Source organism: Lycorma delicatula, chromosome 6 (genome assembly GCF_047948215.1).
Source record: "Lycorma delicatula isolate Av1 chromosome 6, ASM4794821v1, whole genome shotgun sequence".
Taxonomy (NCBI): Eukaryota; Metazoa; Arthropoda; class Insecta; order Hemiptera; family Fulgoridae; genus Lycorma; species Lycorma delicatula.
Window position 1 is genome coordinate 109,363,123 of NC_134460.1, and position 19,128 is coordinate 109,382,250.

Genomic DNA, 19,128 nt, shown 5'->3' on the forward strand with positions numbered 1-19,128 from the left:
CCAGGACTGATTGGTAACAAAATGTGTTAACACCATAATTTTATGTAGTCGTAATTATTTATTGTTAAATTTGATCACCTTGCATGCAGATTTCTCTTCGTTGGAAACCTCATTGAAATAAAAATAAATTACATTGTTGTCACCAAAACAGTTAATTTATTCAAGTGAACAGGTTTTTTTAAAGATTTAAATAAATATAGTACTTACAGTACAAGATCCGGCAGCTGATTTCTGCAGGTATATTTTTTTTTTTAATAAAACTCGATTTAAATGAATGGTTAATGATAATTTAATACATTACTGTCAGATTGTCTAGCAAAAATTAACCACAATTACCTTTAATTAAATATACTGTAATTAGTTTATCTTAATGAATTGTAACTATATTTTTTTAGTGAATTTATTTAGTGAACGTCATTTGAAAGAATTATGTGAAGAATGTAAAAAAAATGCTTGCCAGCTCTGTCAGCTGCAATCTCCAAGTTGCCAGGTGTAAACAGGTATGTTATTGTTAATTATTTATGCTCATGCTTTTTAAAAAAATTATTTACTAAACTGAAGTTTAATTTTTTCTGTATACGTAACACATGATTGCCTGTAAAAAAAATGTCCACAAGTAGTGGTTGTCGTTATTTGACCTAATTACTTTCAGTGTGAACGAGAGAGAAGGAATGTGCATGCTGCTTCATGTTGTAAACAAGGACACAGTGTGGTGTAGTTAAAGTAATAATGATTTTTAATTTAACATGAAGCAGCGCGTGCATTCCTTCTCTCTTATTCACACTCATCCAGACTGAAAGTAATTAGTTCAAATAATGGCAGCCATTTTTTTTTACAGGCAACCATGTGTTATTGGGTACAGAAAAAATTAATCTTCAATTTAGTTTATAATTTTTTTTAAAAACACTGAGCGTAAGTAATTAACAGTAACATACCTGTTTACACTTTTTTTCTAAAATGTCAGGATTTGAATTTGTCCTCTTTAAGTGACACTTACACCACCTTATTAATTTTTGATTTTGCCTAAATCTCAGCAAAATCCTTTATTTGGTATTTTGCATAATACTTTTTTATTGGTTCTATTTTTAATTAATTTCAGGATAATTCTACCCATTTTTCAGAATTTGTGATTTTTTCCCTTTGGTTAAAACAATGAAACACTTAGGCTGATCAGTTTTTTGTAGTGTAAATTTAACTGCTCTTTCAGCAAAGTGTTTTATTATTCCTTGGTCACATAACTGAAACAGGCATCATTCTATTACATCGGCTTTTTTCATTCACTTTCCTAATAATACCTATTGTGTTCATACAAGATTCCTTAAATCTATGCTGACATAACTTCTTGGTTGTGTTTTTTTACATTGTGCATTACATCAGAAAATGGACATTGTAAATCTAATTAGAAATAAGGTACAACAAACCCATAAATAAGGACAAAATCTAATGGCCATCAGTTGGAGTGTAGAATTTTAAGTAAAATTTGTTATCTCAATCGAAAATCAATAGTAACATAACTTATTAAAAAAAAAATGAAATAAAATAGTACTAAAATTATAGACAGTTCTATGAAAAATTCTAAGTAAAGGTTCTCAATTGCCTCTGCAATAACCAGATTTATTTTGTTTTTAAACATCTTGTATTAATTAGAAACTTTTATTTTGTTCAGAGTAAGATTACAAGGGTTGTTTAGAAAGTTCTCAGCCTGACAAATAAAGTAAAAGATTTTTTAGAATTTTTTTGTAGTCCCCTTGCAGTGCCATACATTTAGATCAATAATTGCAAAATAAGCTGTTATCTCTGCCTTGACCTCTTCATTTGAAGTGAATGTTTGTCCAGCAAGCCTTTCTTTAAGGTTTGGAAAGAGGAAGAAATCACTGGAAGCCAAATACATCACACATGGAAACACTTCAAAACATAGATTACAAGCTGTTCAGCAGCAGCAACCTGAGGCATGTTTACAGGCTCATTATCATGGTGAAAGAACTCTTCTTTTTGGCCAGATGATTTTAGCCTGAATAGCACACCCCTCAGTCAATTCAGTAGTGAAGCGTAATGCTCCCCAATGATGGTCCTGGTTTTCCAGATATGAGCACCACCACAAGAATCCCCAAAACCGTAGACATTTACTTTCCTGCAGGGGGAACTGTTTTTGCTTTCTTTGACGCACTTTCACCTGCTTCCACCCACTGTTTGGTCCCTGGGATATAATCCCAGGGACCAAACAGCTTGCTTGATTTGATTGTCACAAACAAGCAACTGAACGGATGCATCTGAAACTTCGCAGTATGCCATCTTAATGATCATAATTGATAATTGACATAGTTATTTGATTATGCTTGCACCATCTTAGGCTTAGAACTTTCTTAACGACCCTGGTAAAAAATTTTGAATCCTGAAAAACATTTCCTTTGAAAAGATTATTGTTTAGTTTTTGAAAATAAAACGTTCCTGTCGTGCCCCTGGCATAAGATGGTAACATTAAAATTCTTTATTCACAGTTATATTGAAATAGACAACGTCAGATTTAATGTATAAATTCACATTGAAAGTCTTAGAACAGCAATATTTTTTTAGGTAAAAATCAGAATTCAGAAATTTAATTAGGGAAATAAATTTTCTTTTTTAAATGCAAAACTTTTACATTTAAAATTTGATTGATATACATAGTTGTTTTTAAATTTTCTGCAGTAAATGATAATATATTTTCTACATGTATGTATTATCTGTCACAGATACAATTCATTTTTACAACTTCAAAGTAATTGTAATTTTCATCCCTACTGCAGTAATTGTTTCATCAAAATCAGATTCATTATTTATAATGTATTCCTGTATTTATTTCTTTGTCAGAAAAATTCCAGAATTATGACAATGCCAGAGCAGATGAAAGCCCAAACATGATAACTTTTTTCATTTCATGTTATTTATTTCTAACTCCTGTAAAGTTTAAAATTTTTTTAATTCATTTTGGGGGTAATAGATTGCAGCATTAATCCTATGGTGGCATATACCTAGTCTAAACCAGAAGTTAAAATCGTAGTTATAAGGGCAAACTGAGCAAAAGAAACAGCTTTGGTATTAATGGAAGCTTACTGAATAAGCATATTCCGCTAATTACCAATTTTTAGTTAATACAAATTTTAGTTATTCAATCTAGGCTTCATTGGAATTGAAACAAACTCTTCCACTCTTTTGTACATGAACTAACATTGTAATCTTTATTTCTCTAACAGATGTGATTTTTTAGAACATCATAATTACGTCAGCACATAACTGTTTACTTAACAAAATTCAGCTAATTTTCAGATTAGATTTCTATTCTCTTGTTTCAGTCCCTAGAAAACAGTTATATTTTCTAGCATAAACATTCTGTCCAACATGTTGAACTTAAATGCATGATTGTCATTTTATACATGTGAAGGAAAATAGTTATTTAATTAGGGATGATAAGTTAGCCTTTGAAGTATATTTTAACAAAAAATACTTTGATCAAACTTCTTTTTTTTTGTAAATTCACAGATGACCGACCATTCATTCACTTTACATCGTGTACTCCCACCTCTCCAGTAGAATAACAAAATAAATTAATATGTAGTCTGCTAAATTCCTTTCCCCTAAACCCAAATGCAGCATGAAAAATACATTTAAAATAAATCTTATTATATATAGTGATTATAATTCTGTTTATCAAGATTAGACGTGTGGACTGATTTAGAATCAATATTTAACTTCTTTATTTTTTGACACGAAAGCTCAATTTTTTTTATAATGATCAAGATTTGGTAATTTCTATTTTACACTATTTTTAAACGTTTATTGTATGTATTTAATACAAAATTCTTTTTTGTAATTGTAAAATGTTGTTTTTTCATATTTTGTCAGTCGTATTGCAATTAAAAATTGAATTAAACACTAATATTTCCATTAAAAACTAATTTCAAGTAAGTTTCAGACATATTATACTTCACAATTTATTGCAATCTCAGTAGTCTTAATTGGCATTCTAGATTATCCAGACTTTCATACATCCAGAAAAATTTACATGATTATACTATATGAACACTAATAATATAGTGTAAAATTAGTGCATAAAAAAAGTGTAGAAGTTGCTACATTCCGACAGTTTATAATTATTTTTATGAAGTTAGTTTTTTTAAAATTATTTCAATAGCTAGAATGTCAACATCTAGAAAAATCAAAGGGTACAGATAAAATGCATACAGTTTATGAACTATGCTTCATTCTACAAAGCCTGGCTTTGAAACCATATAAATTAATGGAAATTTTTATTTTAAAGGGTTACTTTATCTGAATTTACTGTATACTACACACTTAATATAACAAACTCTTATTTTGTTTGGAAATTCTATAGCTGTTAACAAGGAAAGAATCCCTATCTACTAAATTGCAAGATTTTTTTTTTCTTTACTTGGAGTGGTAAAAAAATAGAAAAGAAGTGATGTATCAGATTTTTTTTTACTGCATATGATGAGCTTTGTTTCTGATCCAAAACTTGATATTTTGTTTTTCTCCTTTACCAATGAGATAGAATGGATCTCTGAAATTAAGTGATTTTATAGCTGCTGTTACAGTTTGTTTAAATTCATCCTGATAACAACCAGTAGCTAATTTTTTATCAGCATCTAAATAATTGTTTTTATACACTTTTATCTTCTGTTTTCACTTTTAGAATATAATTTAATCTCGAAGATTCTTATCAGTAACCATTTTCCTAAAAACAATCTTTGATGGAATATTATATTTATATCTTTTTAGTCAGTATTCAAGTGAGGAAACTGATAAAAAAAAATAGCTGGTGCAAAGTCATGAAAATAGAGTCATGAATAATGCTCTACAGACATTACATGCAAGATATTGTTACATGTTAGTCTAGATAACCAAATTCATATAGTTTTTTGCTATCATGCCAAGAAATAAACTTTTCCCCCATTTTTCTTATTGTTTATATCATCTCATCAACTTAAAGTATGTATGTACATTTACTTGTTCAATTTTTATGCTTTCAGAATGAATTCATGAAGGGAAATTTCAGAGTGATTTTTCTGTACCTTATTCAAGGGTAAAATATAAATAAACTGCGTATCCTTTTAACATGATATTTGATATCATATCAAAATTTGAAGTATTAAATTAGACTTTTTAAATAAATTAAAGTAACACTAAATATTCATGAACACATAATGAAAATAATTGCTAGAAAACAAACCACCATGTTGAGTAAACAGAAAAAATAACCCAGTACTTTCCTAGTTCTTATTCTGTATCCAAGGAAATATTAGTTCCTGTTCTGATGGTTGACATATTGTCTGCAGTGTGTATAAAATATGCATTATTTTTTTGTGTCCTGATTTATTGTTCAAAATATGGTTTGTTTGAACTACACAGGTAAAGTTTAACCCACCAGATTGGTCTAGTGGTGAATTCGCCATTGCAAATTACCTGATTTTGAAGTTGACTGTTCTAAGGTTCAAATCCTAGTAAATACAGTTACTTTTATACGGATTTGAATACTAGATTGTAGTTATCGGTGTTCTTTAGTGGTTGGTTTTCAATTAACCACACATCTCGCAAATGGTCGACCTGAGACTGTACAAAACTACACTTCATTTACATGCATACATATCATCCTCTAAAGTAATACCTTACAGTGATTTTGCCTAAATGGAAAAAGTTGTAAAATCTACCAGTGTCCATTCATGTTTCTATCTGATCTTAATCTTATCTGCCATTTAAATCTTGTAATATTTCTTTTACTTCAAATACACTTAATATGTATGCCATTGACAATAGAGTTATAGATTTAAGCATCATTGTTTACAGAAATGCTTGTGCCAATTAAAAATAAACAAGTGCTGTTTTTATCTTATTCATTTTCAAGCAGTTTTAATGTCTCTTGATAGTGGTTTTTTTTTTGACCAAAATATAATGATGTAGTACATTATTTGCTAACAGACCTTTTGAATCTGGAATAATACATCAGTAACTATTACTTTAGAACAGCGTGTCTGAATCTGGGAGGTTGCGGTGTTATGAACGGGGATTGCAAATTTAGCCAACAACTTTACACATAAATAGTAATGAAATCATTTTATGAGAAAAAACCATTTATTGTAAACATTTTACTTACATTTATATAAGTACACATGTAAAGGAAATAAATTATGTGACTTAAATGAAAAACAAACAATCCCTGCCAGAACATCTCAAACAAATTTCTGTGGCAGAGTGGTAGCATCTCGGTCTTTCATCTGGAGGTCCCAGGTTCGAATCTCGGTCAGGCATGGCATTTTTCTTATACTACAATATGGCTATTATATATATGGAATATATTGGAAATAAAAAATCAATCTTAAACCGCCCTTTTTACCCCCTTGGTATTTATTGCTTATGCAATAAATAATAAAATAAAGATTAGCTATATATTTACAATATGTTTAACCCAGTTATTGGAATTGCAAGATGGATTAACATTTTTGGGTTTGTTTTTCATTTAAAATTTTCTTCATACAGGTTCTATGTTAGAACACAAAAGCAAACTGTTTTCAAGTGATAAAAGACGATTCCTATATTTAGTTTTTAGCACAACCATAAATGAAAAACCCTTTTCTCAGAGGTAAGAAAGACATGGCAAAAGTGATTAATATTTTCAATGCTTCTGTGACTAAATTTCCATATTCACTTTGACTAGCAAGCCAAAACTTATCTAAATCTTTAGATGTGAATCTGAAATGAATTATGTAGTTGTAACACAACTACATAAACATAATTCATTTGATGAGCTGGCCGTGAATCTCAACTGGTAACTTAGCAACTGCAACAACTTTTTCACTAAATGGATTCAGTACCCATCTCTTTGAGAAATCATTTTTTACTTACCGGAAGTACTCTACCAACTGAATTTTTAACTCATGCAAATGCCTCTTCATGCTATCCAAATTGTGAATAATAGTGTCTTCTTCATCCAAATATTTCTCAGTAATCGGAAGTGAGTGGAAACAAATCAACATTTTTGCTTTGAAGGCGAATAATCCAGATATCAAGCTTCTAAATGAAAGCATGAATTCTTTCATTAATAGAATGTTTTTATTACATTCTTACAATTTACAAGTCGTTTAAATGCGAAAATACATCAGCTGAGTAAGCCAACAGAAACGTATACTCACTTGTTATTCTGTAAAAACATGGAGAATGATGGTTAAAATTAAATATTCATGAACTAATAATTAAAACAAATGCTAGAAAACAAACCACGATGAGTAAACAGAAAAAGTAATACCCAGTATTTTCCTAGTTCTTATTCTGTATCCAAGGGAATATTAGTTTTTGTTCTGATAGCCTACATCTTGTCTGCAGTGTGTATAAAATATACACTGTTTTTTGTGTCCTGATGTATTGCTCAAAAAATTATTAGTTTCAACTACAGTGGTAAAGTCTAACCCACCAGGCTTTATCCTGTATATTAATTCATCTTGCAATTCCAATAACTGGGTTAACAGTTTCCCGTGTGATAATCATAATCATCTGACTTCTGTTTGTAAAAGAATAGATTTTTTCTTTTTGCCCATTTCATCATGTAATTTAACAAACAGCTAATCTGTAATGGTAGACTTTTAATAAAAATAATCAGTTTTACAGCTTTACGAAGAATTTGAGATTTTCTGGTTTATTTTTTGTGGCAAGAGCATTTCTGTGAAGGAAGCAGTGTGGCCATTCCGCTCTTGGTATAAGACGATTTTTTTAATTTTCTCATTAATCCACTGTTCTTTTCTGTTATCGCCTTAGCACCATCACTACGTATTGCAATACATTTTTTCCAATCCTCATTAAAAAACATCAAAAAGAAGTAGTTCTGTTGCATGACCAGGTCTTGATTTGCAAAACAACATATTTTCTTCCTTGATTGATCTGTCCCAATGGTGAAGAAAAAGAGAATAATTGCTGGGAGTTTTCAAGGCTGTAGAGTGAATGATTGAAGATTTTCTAACAAAATTTTTCAATCGCCTTACTGTCTGATTTCCTGTGTAGCAGGGTTTTGTCATTCAAAAACAAAATACTCTAGTTAGGATACCATTTTGTCTGTTTTTCATAGCTCTTCTAAGATTTTTTAACGTTTGGCAGTATGTATTGGCATTTACAGTAGTGCCATGATCACTAAATTCAACAAGCAAGTTGCTTCTTATGTCTCAAAAATGGTAGGCATAAGCTTCCTTACTGAACATTTTTATTTGAACTTCATTCTAGGAGATGATGAATCCCACCATCATATAGACTGCTGCTTTGTCGCAAAGTTTGAATAAGAAGTTTCATTCCAGTAACAATTTCATCGCCTTCATTTTTGTAATGCTACAAAAATTCATGCCTTCCAGATGGTTTTCCTTCTGTGTGTCAGTTATCATTTTCAGCACCCATCCTACACAATTTTTAGCCTAATTTTTCTGTAGAAACTTCATATATCAATGCTTGTGAAACATTAGAAAACATTAACCACAATATTGACACAATAAAGCATTTGTTTTCTTAAATATCTTTGTCAGTTCAATCATCCTTTATCACAATTTCTGGCTGCTATGTTCTTCGTGAATGATCATTTGCCTTTCTCAAATTGAACAGCATTTTCGTTTTACTTTAGCATCACTCATAATATTTGGCCTGTGAAATCAGTCGCAGAATTGTTTTTTGCCATCAAAAATTGTATTACTCCTCCCACTTCACATTACATGTGATCACAAATTGTAGCAACCATTGTAAATGGATGGACATAATAAACAACTAACAACAAAATGGCTAAAATATTATTGCCAACAGTTGATTTATTGATGAAAATTATTGAGCTCTGCGAGCGCCATCTGTTTACAACATGCATATAGACGACAAAACTGATCTTCTTAAAAATATGCCTTGTATTTCATTTGTTTTAAGTATGTTCTATGGCATGGGTTAATATTGTTTTAATTTATATGCAGTTGCTTTTTATTTGTAAATTTGTATATACCAAATTCTCATGCAGCATATTTCATTTTCTTCAGATCTTATAGTATATTCATTTATTAATTAGTGCAGTCATTGAACCCTAGGCTATTGATACATTACTTCCTTATTGATTTTCATCAAACCTCAAAATAAAAATAAGTAGTCTGATTTTGAAAAAATCAAAATGATATATATTAAAAGGATGTATTTATTAAAACTTTTCCTCATATTTGATAATGCTTACAAATAAGAATTAATTTTTTTTTTTTTTTTGTCTTCAGTTATTTGACTGGTTTGATGCAGCTCTCCAAGATTCCCTATCTAGTGCTAGTCGTTTCATTTCAGTATACCCTCTACATCCTACATCCCCAACAATTTGTTTTATATACTCCAAATGTGGCCTGCCTACACAATTTTTCCCTTCTACCTGTCCTTCCAATATTAAAGCGACTATTCCAGGATGCCTTAGTATGTGGCCTATAAGTCTGTCTCTTCTTTTAACTATATTTTTCCAAATGCTTCTTTCTTCATCTATTTGCCGCAATACCTCTTCATTTGTCACTTTATCCACCCATCTGATTTTTAACATTCTCCTATAGCACCACATTTCAAAAGCTTCTAATCTTTTCTTCTCAGATACTCCGATTGTCGAAGTTTCACTTCCATATAAAGCGACACTCCAAACATACACTTTCAAAAATCTTTTCCTGACATTTAAATTAATTTTTGCAGTAAACAAATTATATTTCTTACTGAAGGCTCGTTTAGCTTGTGCTATTCGGCATTTTATATCGCTCCTGCTTCGTCCATCTTTAGTAATTTTACTTCCCAAATAACAAAATTCTTCTACCTCCATAATCTTTTCTCCTCCTATTTTCACATTCAGCGGTCCATCTTTGTTATTTCTACTACATTTCATTACTTTTGTTTTGTTCTTGTTTATTTTCATGCGATAGTTCTTGCGTAGGACTTCATCTATGCCGTTCATTTTTTCTTCTAAATCCTTTTTACTCTCGGCTAGAATTACTATATCATCAGCAAATCGTAGCATCTTTATCTTTTCACCTTGTACTGTTACTCCGAATCTAAATTGTTCTTTAACATCATTAACTGCTAGTTCCATGTAAAGATTAAAAAGTAACGGAGATAGGGAACATCCTTGTCGGACTCCCTTTCTTATTAGGGCTTCTTTCTTATGTTCTTCAATTGTTATTGTTGCTGTTTGGTTCCTGTACATGTTAGCAATTGTTCTTCTATCTCTGTATTTGAACCCTAATTTTTTTTAAAATGCTGAACATTTTATTCCAGTCTACGTTATCGAAAGCCTTTTCTAGGTCTATAAACGCCAAGTATGTTGGTTTGTTTTTCTTTAACCTTCCTTCTACTATTAATCTGAGGCCTAAAATTGCTTCCCTTGTCCCTATACTTTTCCTGAAACCAAATTGGTCTTCTCCTAACACTTCTTCCACTCTCCTCTCAATTCTTCTGTATAAAATTCTAGTTAAGATTTTTGATGCATGACTAGTTAAACTAATTGTTCTGTATTCTTCACATTTTTCTGCCCCTGCTTTCTTTGGTATCATAACTATAACACTTTTTTTGAAGTCTGATGGAAATTCCCCATTTTCATAAATATTACACACCAGTTTGTATAATCTATCAATCGCTTCCTCACCTGCACTGCGCAGTAATTCTACAGGTATTCCGTCTATTCCAGGAGCCTTTCTGCCATTTAAATCTTTTAATGCGCTCTTAAATTCAGATCTCAGTATTGTTTCTCCCATTTCATCCTCCTCAACTTCCTCTTCTTCCTCTATAACACCATTTTCTAATTCATTTCCTCCGTATAACTCTTCAATATATTCCACCCATCTATCGACTTTACCTTTCGTATTATATATTGGTGTACCATCTTTGTTTAACACATTATTAGATTTTAATTTATGTACCCCAAAATTTTCCTTAACTTTCCTGTATGCTCCGTCTATTTTACCAATGTTCATTTCTCTTTCCACTTCTGAACACTTTTCTTTAATCCACTCTTCTTTCACCAGTTTGCACTTCCTGTTTATAGCATTTCTTAATTTCCGATAGTTCCTTTTACTTTCTTCATCACTAGCATTGTTATATTTTCTACGTTCATCCATCAGCTGCAATATATCGTCTGAAACCCAAGGTTTTCTACCGGTTCTCTTTATTCCGCCTAAGTTTGCTTCTGCTGATTTAAGAATTTCCTTTTTAACATTCTCCCATTCTTCTTCTACATTTTCTACCTTATCTTTTTTACTCAGACCTCTTGCGATGTCCTCCTCAAAAATCTTCTTTACCTCCTCTTTCTCAAGCTTCTCTAAATTCCACTGATTCATCTGACACCTTTTCTTCAGGTTTTTAAACCCCAATCTACATTTCATTATCACCAAATTATGGTCGCTATCAATGTCTGCTCCAGGGTAAGTTTTGCAGTCAACGAGTTGATTTCTAAATCTTTGCTTAACCATGATATAATCTCTCTTTCCAAGTGTATATTCTTCTATTATGATTTTTAAAATAGGTGTTGGCAATTACTAAATTATACTTCGTGCAAAATTCTATAAGTCGGTCCCCTCTTTCATTCCTTTTGCCCAGCCCGTATTCACCCACTATATTTCCTTCCTTGCCTTTTCCAATGCTTGCATTCCAATCTCCAACTATTATTAAATTTTCATCTCCTTTTACGTGTTTAATTGCTTCATCAATCTCTTCGTATACACACTCTACCTCATCATCATCATGGGCGCTTGTAGGCATATAGACGTTAACAATCGTCGGTTTAGGTTTTGATTTTATCCTTATTACAATGATTCTATCGCTATGCGTTTTGGAATACTCCACTCTCCTCCCTATCTTCTTGTTCATCACGAAACCTACTCCTGCCTGCCCATTATTTGACGCTGAGTTAATTACTCTAAAATCACCTGACCAAAAGTCGCCTTCCTCTTCCCACCGAACCTCACTAATTCCTACTATATCCACATTTGTCCTACCCATTTCCCTTTTTAAATTTTCTAGCCTACCAACCTTTTTCAAGCTTCTAACATTCCACGCTCCGACTCGTAGAATGTTATTTTTTAATTTTCTGGTGACCCCTTCCATAGTAGTCCCCACCCGGAGATCCTAACGGGGGACTATTTTACCTCCGGAATATTTTACCAAGGAAGGCGCCTCCATTATTGCTATGTGAAAATGCAGAGAGCCACATTTTCTTGGGAAAAAAAGCAGCTGTAGTTTTCCATTGCTTTCAGCTGCGCAGTACTCAGAGGACTGAGTGACGTTGATACGGCCGTTTAAGTCATCCTGACTCACGCCCCTAACAACTACTGAAAGAGCTGCTGCCCTCTTTCAGGAATCATTCCTTAGTCTGGCTCTCAACAGATACCTCTCCGATATGGTTGCACCTTCGGTTCAGCTACTCTGTATCCCTGAGCACTCAAGCCCCCTCACCAATGGCAAGGTCTCATGATTCATAGAGGAGGAAGAATTAATAATAAAATAAAATATAAATTAATATATGTATTAATATTTTTATTTATAATAATAAAATGTAAATTAATAAATAATAAAATAAGAATATCTGCTAAATTTTTAAAGGTTTATTTTTAACAATTGTCCCCTGGTTTATATATTCAAAGTGTAAGTGATTTCTTCATTGGCAGGTTTTTATTTACCTTTTTATAAAAATTTTGCCGTTAAAAAGAAATAAAAAGAGCCTCAAATTTTACAATGACAAAGCTGTTAACAAATTATTCTGTGAATAATAGTAGTGTAATTTTTGTATTGCAATTCTGTTTGTATTTTAATATTTAACTTTTTCAGAGATATGGACAAAATGGATGACATGGGCTGGAAAGCTAAACTAAATATCCCTCCATCAGATAAGAGAATAAAAACTAGTGTAAGTAGCTTTTTATTTGTTTTATGTTTCTTTATGTAATTGTGTAATTGGAGCAGTAAGTTTATGAAATTAAAAAATTAAGTAATATTTAGATAGACAAGGACAGAAAATTTAGTTTTTTTTTATAAATGTTTATTGATGCAAAAATTCATTTTTGATAAATTTGTTACATACTCTAACTTGTCCTATAATCCAGAAATTCAAACCCCTCCCCTATTGAGTAGTAACTCATTCTAAAGATACGATTTAGTAAAGGAAAACTGCAGAAACTAGAAGTTGCTACCTTGCAATCTTCATTGCCATTTGCCACCAAATATGATCTGCCTTAAAGCTAAGAATGATCCTTAACATTGCTGGTTTCTTAAATTCAAACGATTCTAGAAACTGAAGGTTTTTATGTAAGGGGGCAGTTTTCAAGTGCATTATTAAAACGAATCTTTTTCATAAGATTTCATTTGATCACCATAACATATCATTAATGCTTTCTATTTCAGTAGGAACATTTTAAAGTAAAACAAATTTAAAGTTAAGTATATACTTACACAGAGATATGTTTAAAAAGAACTAATGTAATAATTATAAATCTTAATTGAAAGAATTGAAGTAGACCTGTTGGGATTTTCATTTGTTGAACAGGTTAGAATTGTAATAGGATGATGGCAACCTCTAGGTTTTGCAGTTCTCTTATGGTAAACAAGACTTTGAAAAAAGACTTAAATTGGTAAGGGAAGGAATATTCCTTATCTGAAAAATTAGTATTTGTCTTATCCAGTAAACTATAACAAACTCTGAATTTTCTCCTATTATCAGTTAAAATGTTAGTGGAGAAGCAGTGTTAAATATTTAAATATATTAGATGTTGAGGTGAAAAATTCATCTGTTTATTCATAATTATGCCAATAACTCTCTTGCTGTGAATTTTGAATAATACGTGTTTAAAACTTCTGGACACTTATTTCAGTTGTATTTGTTATAATGGATTTGATTTGTGTTTGCTGGCTTTATAATCTACATGTAGTTTTTTCTTATATTGTTAATTTCATATTTCACAATATGTGTGTGTTCAATATCAATAAATTTATTAATTGTTTTATTTTCTTTCCAATTCAGGATGTTACAGACACAAAGGGCAATGAATTTGAAGAGTACTGCTTAAAACGCAATTTATTAATGGGTATATTTGAGAAAGGTTGGGAAAAACCTAGTCCAATTCAAGAGGCTAGTATTCCAATAGCACTTTCAGGCAAAGATGTTTTGGCTCGTGCAAAAAATGGTACTGGGAAAACCGGTGCATACTCAATTCCTGTGTTAGAACAGGTTGATCCAACAAAGGATTATATTCAAGGTTTGTTTTATTGTTTACAGGTTTGAAATTAATAATAATAATAGGAAATTAGTGAGTGATTGTAAAAATCTCGCGTTACATTATAGGAGCAAATTCTTCTATGTTGATAATGTTGAGAACTAGTTTCTTTTATTGTTCATGATTTGTAACATTGAGGAAACTTTTAGCAATTTTTCTGCAGTGCAGAAATTTTAAATAGTTTTATTTTGTTTATTGAGTTTATTACATTTTTTATTTTTAAAAGCATATCTGAAAATAATAGTGAAGGTGCTATGTTGGAAAAATACCTGACAGAAAAAGCAATACTAAAGAACTATAATAAGCAAAAATTTCCTATTCAACTATATGTTTTAAAACAACACTGTGACAATATGTGATGTAATATATGGGGAAGAAAGATATGTGAATACTTGAAAGGGAAGAAAGACAAAATAACAGTTTTTCATAATGGAGGAGTTAACTATGCTATTTCAGAGTTCAAGTTCAAGCTTTCCCTTTGTATGAATCTTAGAAAAAGAAACAAGGAATTTGAAGTTTTGTATTAATGATTGAAACACTAAAATAAGAGACAGTCTTTTGCCTGATGTCAGTGACAATAATATAATTAGAACAGCAGAATGGTAAAGCAATTTATTGTTGCTCGATAAGGAGCAACATAGTTGTTCTTATCTGTTGGTTACAATAAGGATGATAAAGTAATTTTTCTTGCATAGAGAGATAAAACATTTTAATTTATAGAGATAAGACATTTCCATTGTACCAATACTACCATTGTTAAAGAAAAAACTAATAAAGATATTGAATAGCCAAAGGTAATTTTAGATTATGTATCACATACGGGTGGACTTGACTATGCTTACCACCATATTTGAGTTACAGTTTTGCTGCAAAAAATTTAAAATTGTGGCAGAAACTTTATTTTTGGTTGTTAGAGGTGTCAGTTGTCAACAGTTCTATTTTGTATAATGAGTATCTCATTTGGCAGCAACCAATAACACATAAAAAATATTGAAGAATGTTGATTACTGGTCTGGTTACTGACGTAGGAACACAAACCATTAGTGAGATCAACCTTCATCAAAAGATGACGAAGAATGGTTGAGTGGCAAGCTTCACATTGCAAATAAAATGCTGAATAACAAACACTATTTTGGTGTTTTCCCCAATCATTCAGTTAAAGGGGATAGAAGAGAGACTGTTTTTGGTGTGAAACATGTCCCAGAACCTGGGTTTAGACCCAGAATATTGTTTCAAGAAGTATCACAAAAAATTTATCGTAATTAACATGTAAGTCTTATTTTTTTGGTTAAATGAAGGTTTTTATAAAAAAATAATAATAATTTTTTTGATATAAGCAATTTTTACTATATACATAGGTAACCAACCATAAATTTAATAGCTGATTGGGAACGAAGTGATCAAAAAATTGGAGACAGTGGCACTTCTTGATTTCATAGTTGGAGGGTAAAGGGTTAATAACAGTAATTAATGTATTAAATAACAATAATGTATATTATGTTTGTTGAGTTAACAAGCTCCTTTTTAAATTGGAAAGTGTTTTTAATGATTTTCACTTTAGTAAGGTTTTACAACACTGTACACCTCAATTTTTTGTATATTAATTGTAACTAATCTCCTACTGAGTAGAGGCATTATGCCATTGTTTTTCACAGAAAAATATACAGTGATTTGTTACTTTACATTATTTGTTTCAGTCTTTCTTATTTCTGTGATACAGGAGATAGCAGTCAGAATTACATCTCTGACTGGGCTAATAGTAAGATGAATTCTTGTTATGAACAAAGTGAAGGTATCACAAAGTTAATTGAATTCCTACATTTTAATGATCTATATGCTGATATGCTTCAGTATATTTATGAAAAAAAGACAGAAGCCATATCTATTCTTTAACAAGCCTAACTGATGATTTTTATATGGTGTAGAGTGATTACGTTTACAGAAATGACTTGTGTCTGCTGGTAAATGTATGTCACTAAGATTGAATCAAAGATAATAGGCAGTTTGACAACTATGAAAAAGTTTTCACTATGAAAATTATGTCACTTTCTCAATTCTGTCTATTGAAAGCGTAAATAAATTATTTTTGCTGTAAAAAGAAAAGAAAAACAAATTAAATTGTAGAAAGTGTTTTTTAACAGCAGATTTTAGGTAATTTTTTTGATATTAATATTGTGTATTATTAAATTTTGTTTTAAATGTGTTCCACATGTTCAATTTTTGATTCTGATTTTCTAGCCCTGAAACAACTGTAGGGGCTAAATAAATAGTAAATATATTTTTAAATTACAACAAAAAAAAATCAGAAAGAACTTTTAGTTTATATATATTACAGTTATTTGGAATTTAAAACAAAATGAATTTGTTTAAATAATACTTCATTTTACATTGTTCTTTTATTTCAGCATTGGTAATAGTTCCGACACGAGAGCTTGCGCTACAAACAAGTCAAATCTGTATAGAGCTAGCAAAACACATGGATATTAAAGTTATGGTTACTACTGGAGGCACTAATCTCCGTGATGACATTCTTAGAATTTACCAGAAAGGTCTGTTAGTATTTTAATCAGAACATTATTTTATAATAAAATAATTATAAATTTATTATTTATTAGCAAAACTCATTCATTCAACTCAGGTGATACACATTCGAACACTAATATCCCGATAAAAAAGTGTCTTATTTGAGAAACACATTGTAAACATAACTTAGTAATAACTATTTCAACCAGTATTTTAGTCAATCAGTAAATTATGAAATTGATGTTTAGTAATTTTGAGTACTTAAAAAGAATATTTTAGTGGCTCTTAACTTAATTTTAATGAGTGTCATGGATATTTTTTTTAAATTTTAGTAAAATTAAAATTCATTGGTTCAGTTATTGTAATTTCCATGCTTTAAAAACGATTATTGACTGTATTCATCAATACAAATGAGTTATTTAATAAAAACCCAGTCTAGTAATTTCACTCTACAGCATCGTGAAATCTGAAATTGATCACTTCAGATGTATTTGTAAATGTAATATTTTCTAAGGTCTCCTATATATATCTACCGATCCTCATAGGTTCGGTAGATAACAGTAAATGTCAACATTGGATTAGACTGTTATGATACAGTTACGAAATGAATTCAGAAAATTTTATTCTCCTTTTATCAATCTTATGCCTCAGATTGTATAATAATAATAATGAAGGAAGTGATGAATGTCATGAGATATTCCTTATGTTTAACTTGAGGATTTGTAAAAATAAAACCATTGAGAGTTTATATTTAAAACTCTGCTAGGTTTTTATTTAAAACTTCATGATTTTCTTTCTTTCACATAAACCTGGAATCAATATATATCATGATAAATTCTGGATAAACAAATGCATTACTCAAAAAACTGGTTATTTTTTAATAATAACTATTCAGCTGTAAAAAGGATTCAGTTAAAAAATTTCAAAGAACTTCTACAACACAATTTTTTTAATTGTAATTCATTATAGTAAGAAAAAATACATATCAAATTCCTAATAAAGGAAGAAATAATTATAAATAATTTACCCTACTTCCCATAAGATCAGGTAGAAGAAGTTAATTTACAAGTATGTATAACAATGATGCAAAACCTAGTGCATCAAAGAGTAACACTACAATGAAACTAAAAAAAATTATGGTACTTTATGAGTTTTTTTCTATTTTTTATACTACTGGTCACAAAATATAAATCACATATTTGTAAATATCACCAGTCTAAAGGATCAGACAAAAATAATTCCATCCATAAATAAAACACAAAAATCTATAACCACCACTAAATAAATAATGACTCGCCCAATAAACGAAAGACAGCAGCATTTGTCCAGGTTCTGCCGTTAGGGAGATAAAACTCTCCCGCTATCCTTGCATTCCATAATGATATATTGTTAGTGATATTTTTTAATATTGTTTTTAATGAACAGGAAGTTCTTTTCTTTGCACAAAGAAACATATATGATATTACAAAAATTAAAAAAAAAAAATCAAAGTAACATTTATAACATTAATATGAGTTTTATATAGAAGAGTTAAATATCAGCATTCATTTAGATAGTTTGTCATTAGTATATTTTTTATAAAGGAATATTAATGAAGAACTTTTTAAGGGTTTAAAGTGCAAAATGACTGGTAAATTGCCAGTCTGTAGTGGGATTGATCTGTTTGTTATTAGATTCTTTGAAATTGATTTTCTGTTTGTAGTGTAATCATTGTTATGTTTTTTCTCCAGTACATGTAATTATTGCTACACCTGGAAGAATATTGGATCTCATGGACAAAAAAGTAGCAGATATGGATCATTGTAGAATTCTTGTATTAGATGAAGCCGATAAATTACTTTCACAAGATTTTAAAGGAATGCTTGATCATGTTATATCTTGCCTTCCTAAGGAAAGGCAAATACTATTATACTCAGCTACATTTCCTCTAACTGTTAAACAGTTTATGGTAAGTAGTAATGTTTTTCTGTTGGAAAACTTAAAATTTATTAACAGTTTTATTGTTGATAAGTAGTAATTAATGTGTTAACAAAAATGTGTTCATTAAATTACATTAAAATGTTTAATACTGAAACAGAAACCACAGAAACAAAAACCTGTTTCTATAGAAACATCATTTTTCTTATACTTAATAAAATTTAATGGGAACCACATTTTTTCTGTACATTATAGAATGACACAAATATTCTTAAACAAAATTTACAAATAAAAATTAATCATGTTTCGGTTTATGTTTGTTAAAAAACAAAAGCCAAAAAAAAAGAAAAGACCTCAGGTAGGTACAGCTGTAAAGTCATAAAATTTCACAAATTAGGTTGCA

At 30.3% G+C, this 19,128-nt stretch overlaps 1 protein-coding gene across 2 annotated transcripts in view; it reads left to right on the plus strand.

The window, feature by feature from the left end:
• The window catches only part of me31B (ATP-dependent RNA helicase me31b), a 59,083-nt gene that overhangs the window by 25,778 nt on the left and 14,177 nt on the right, over positions 1 to 19,128 (plus strand). For both annotated transcript variants that reach the window (XM_075368303.1, XM_075368304.1), the window contains 4 exons: positions 12,844 to 12,922; positions 14,033 to 14,267; positions 16,691 to 16,834; positions 18,539 to 18,756. In XM_075368303.1, coding sequence (XP_075224418.1) covers positions 12,844 to 12,922; positions 14,033 to 14,267; positions 16,691 to 16,834; positions 18,539 to 18,756 — 676 coding nt within the window. The remainder of the gene's footprint in view (positions 1 to 12,843; positions 12,923 to 14,032; positions 14,268 to 16,690; positions 16,835 to 18,538; positions 18,757 to 19,128) is intronic.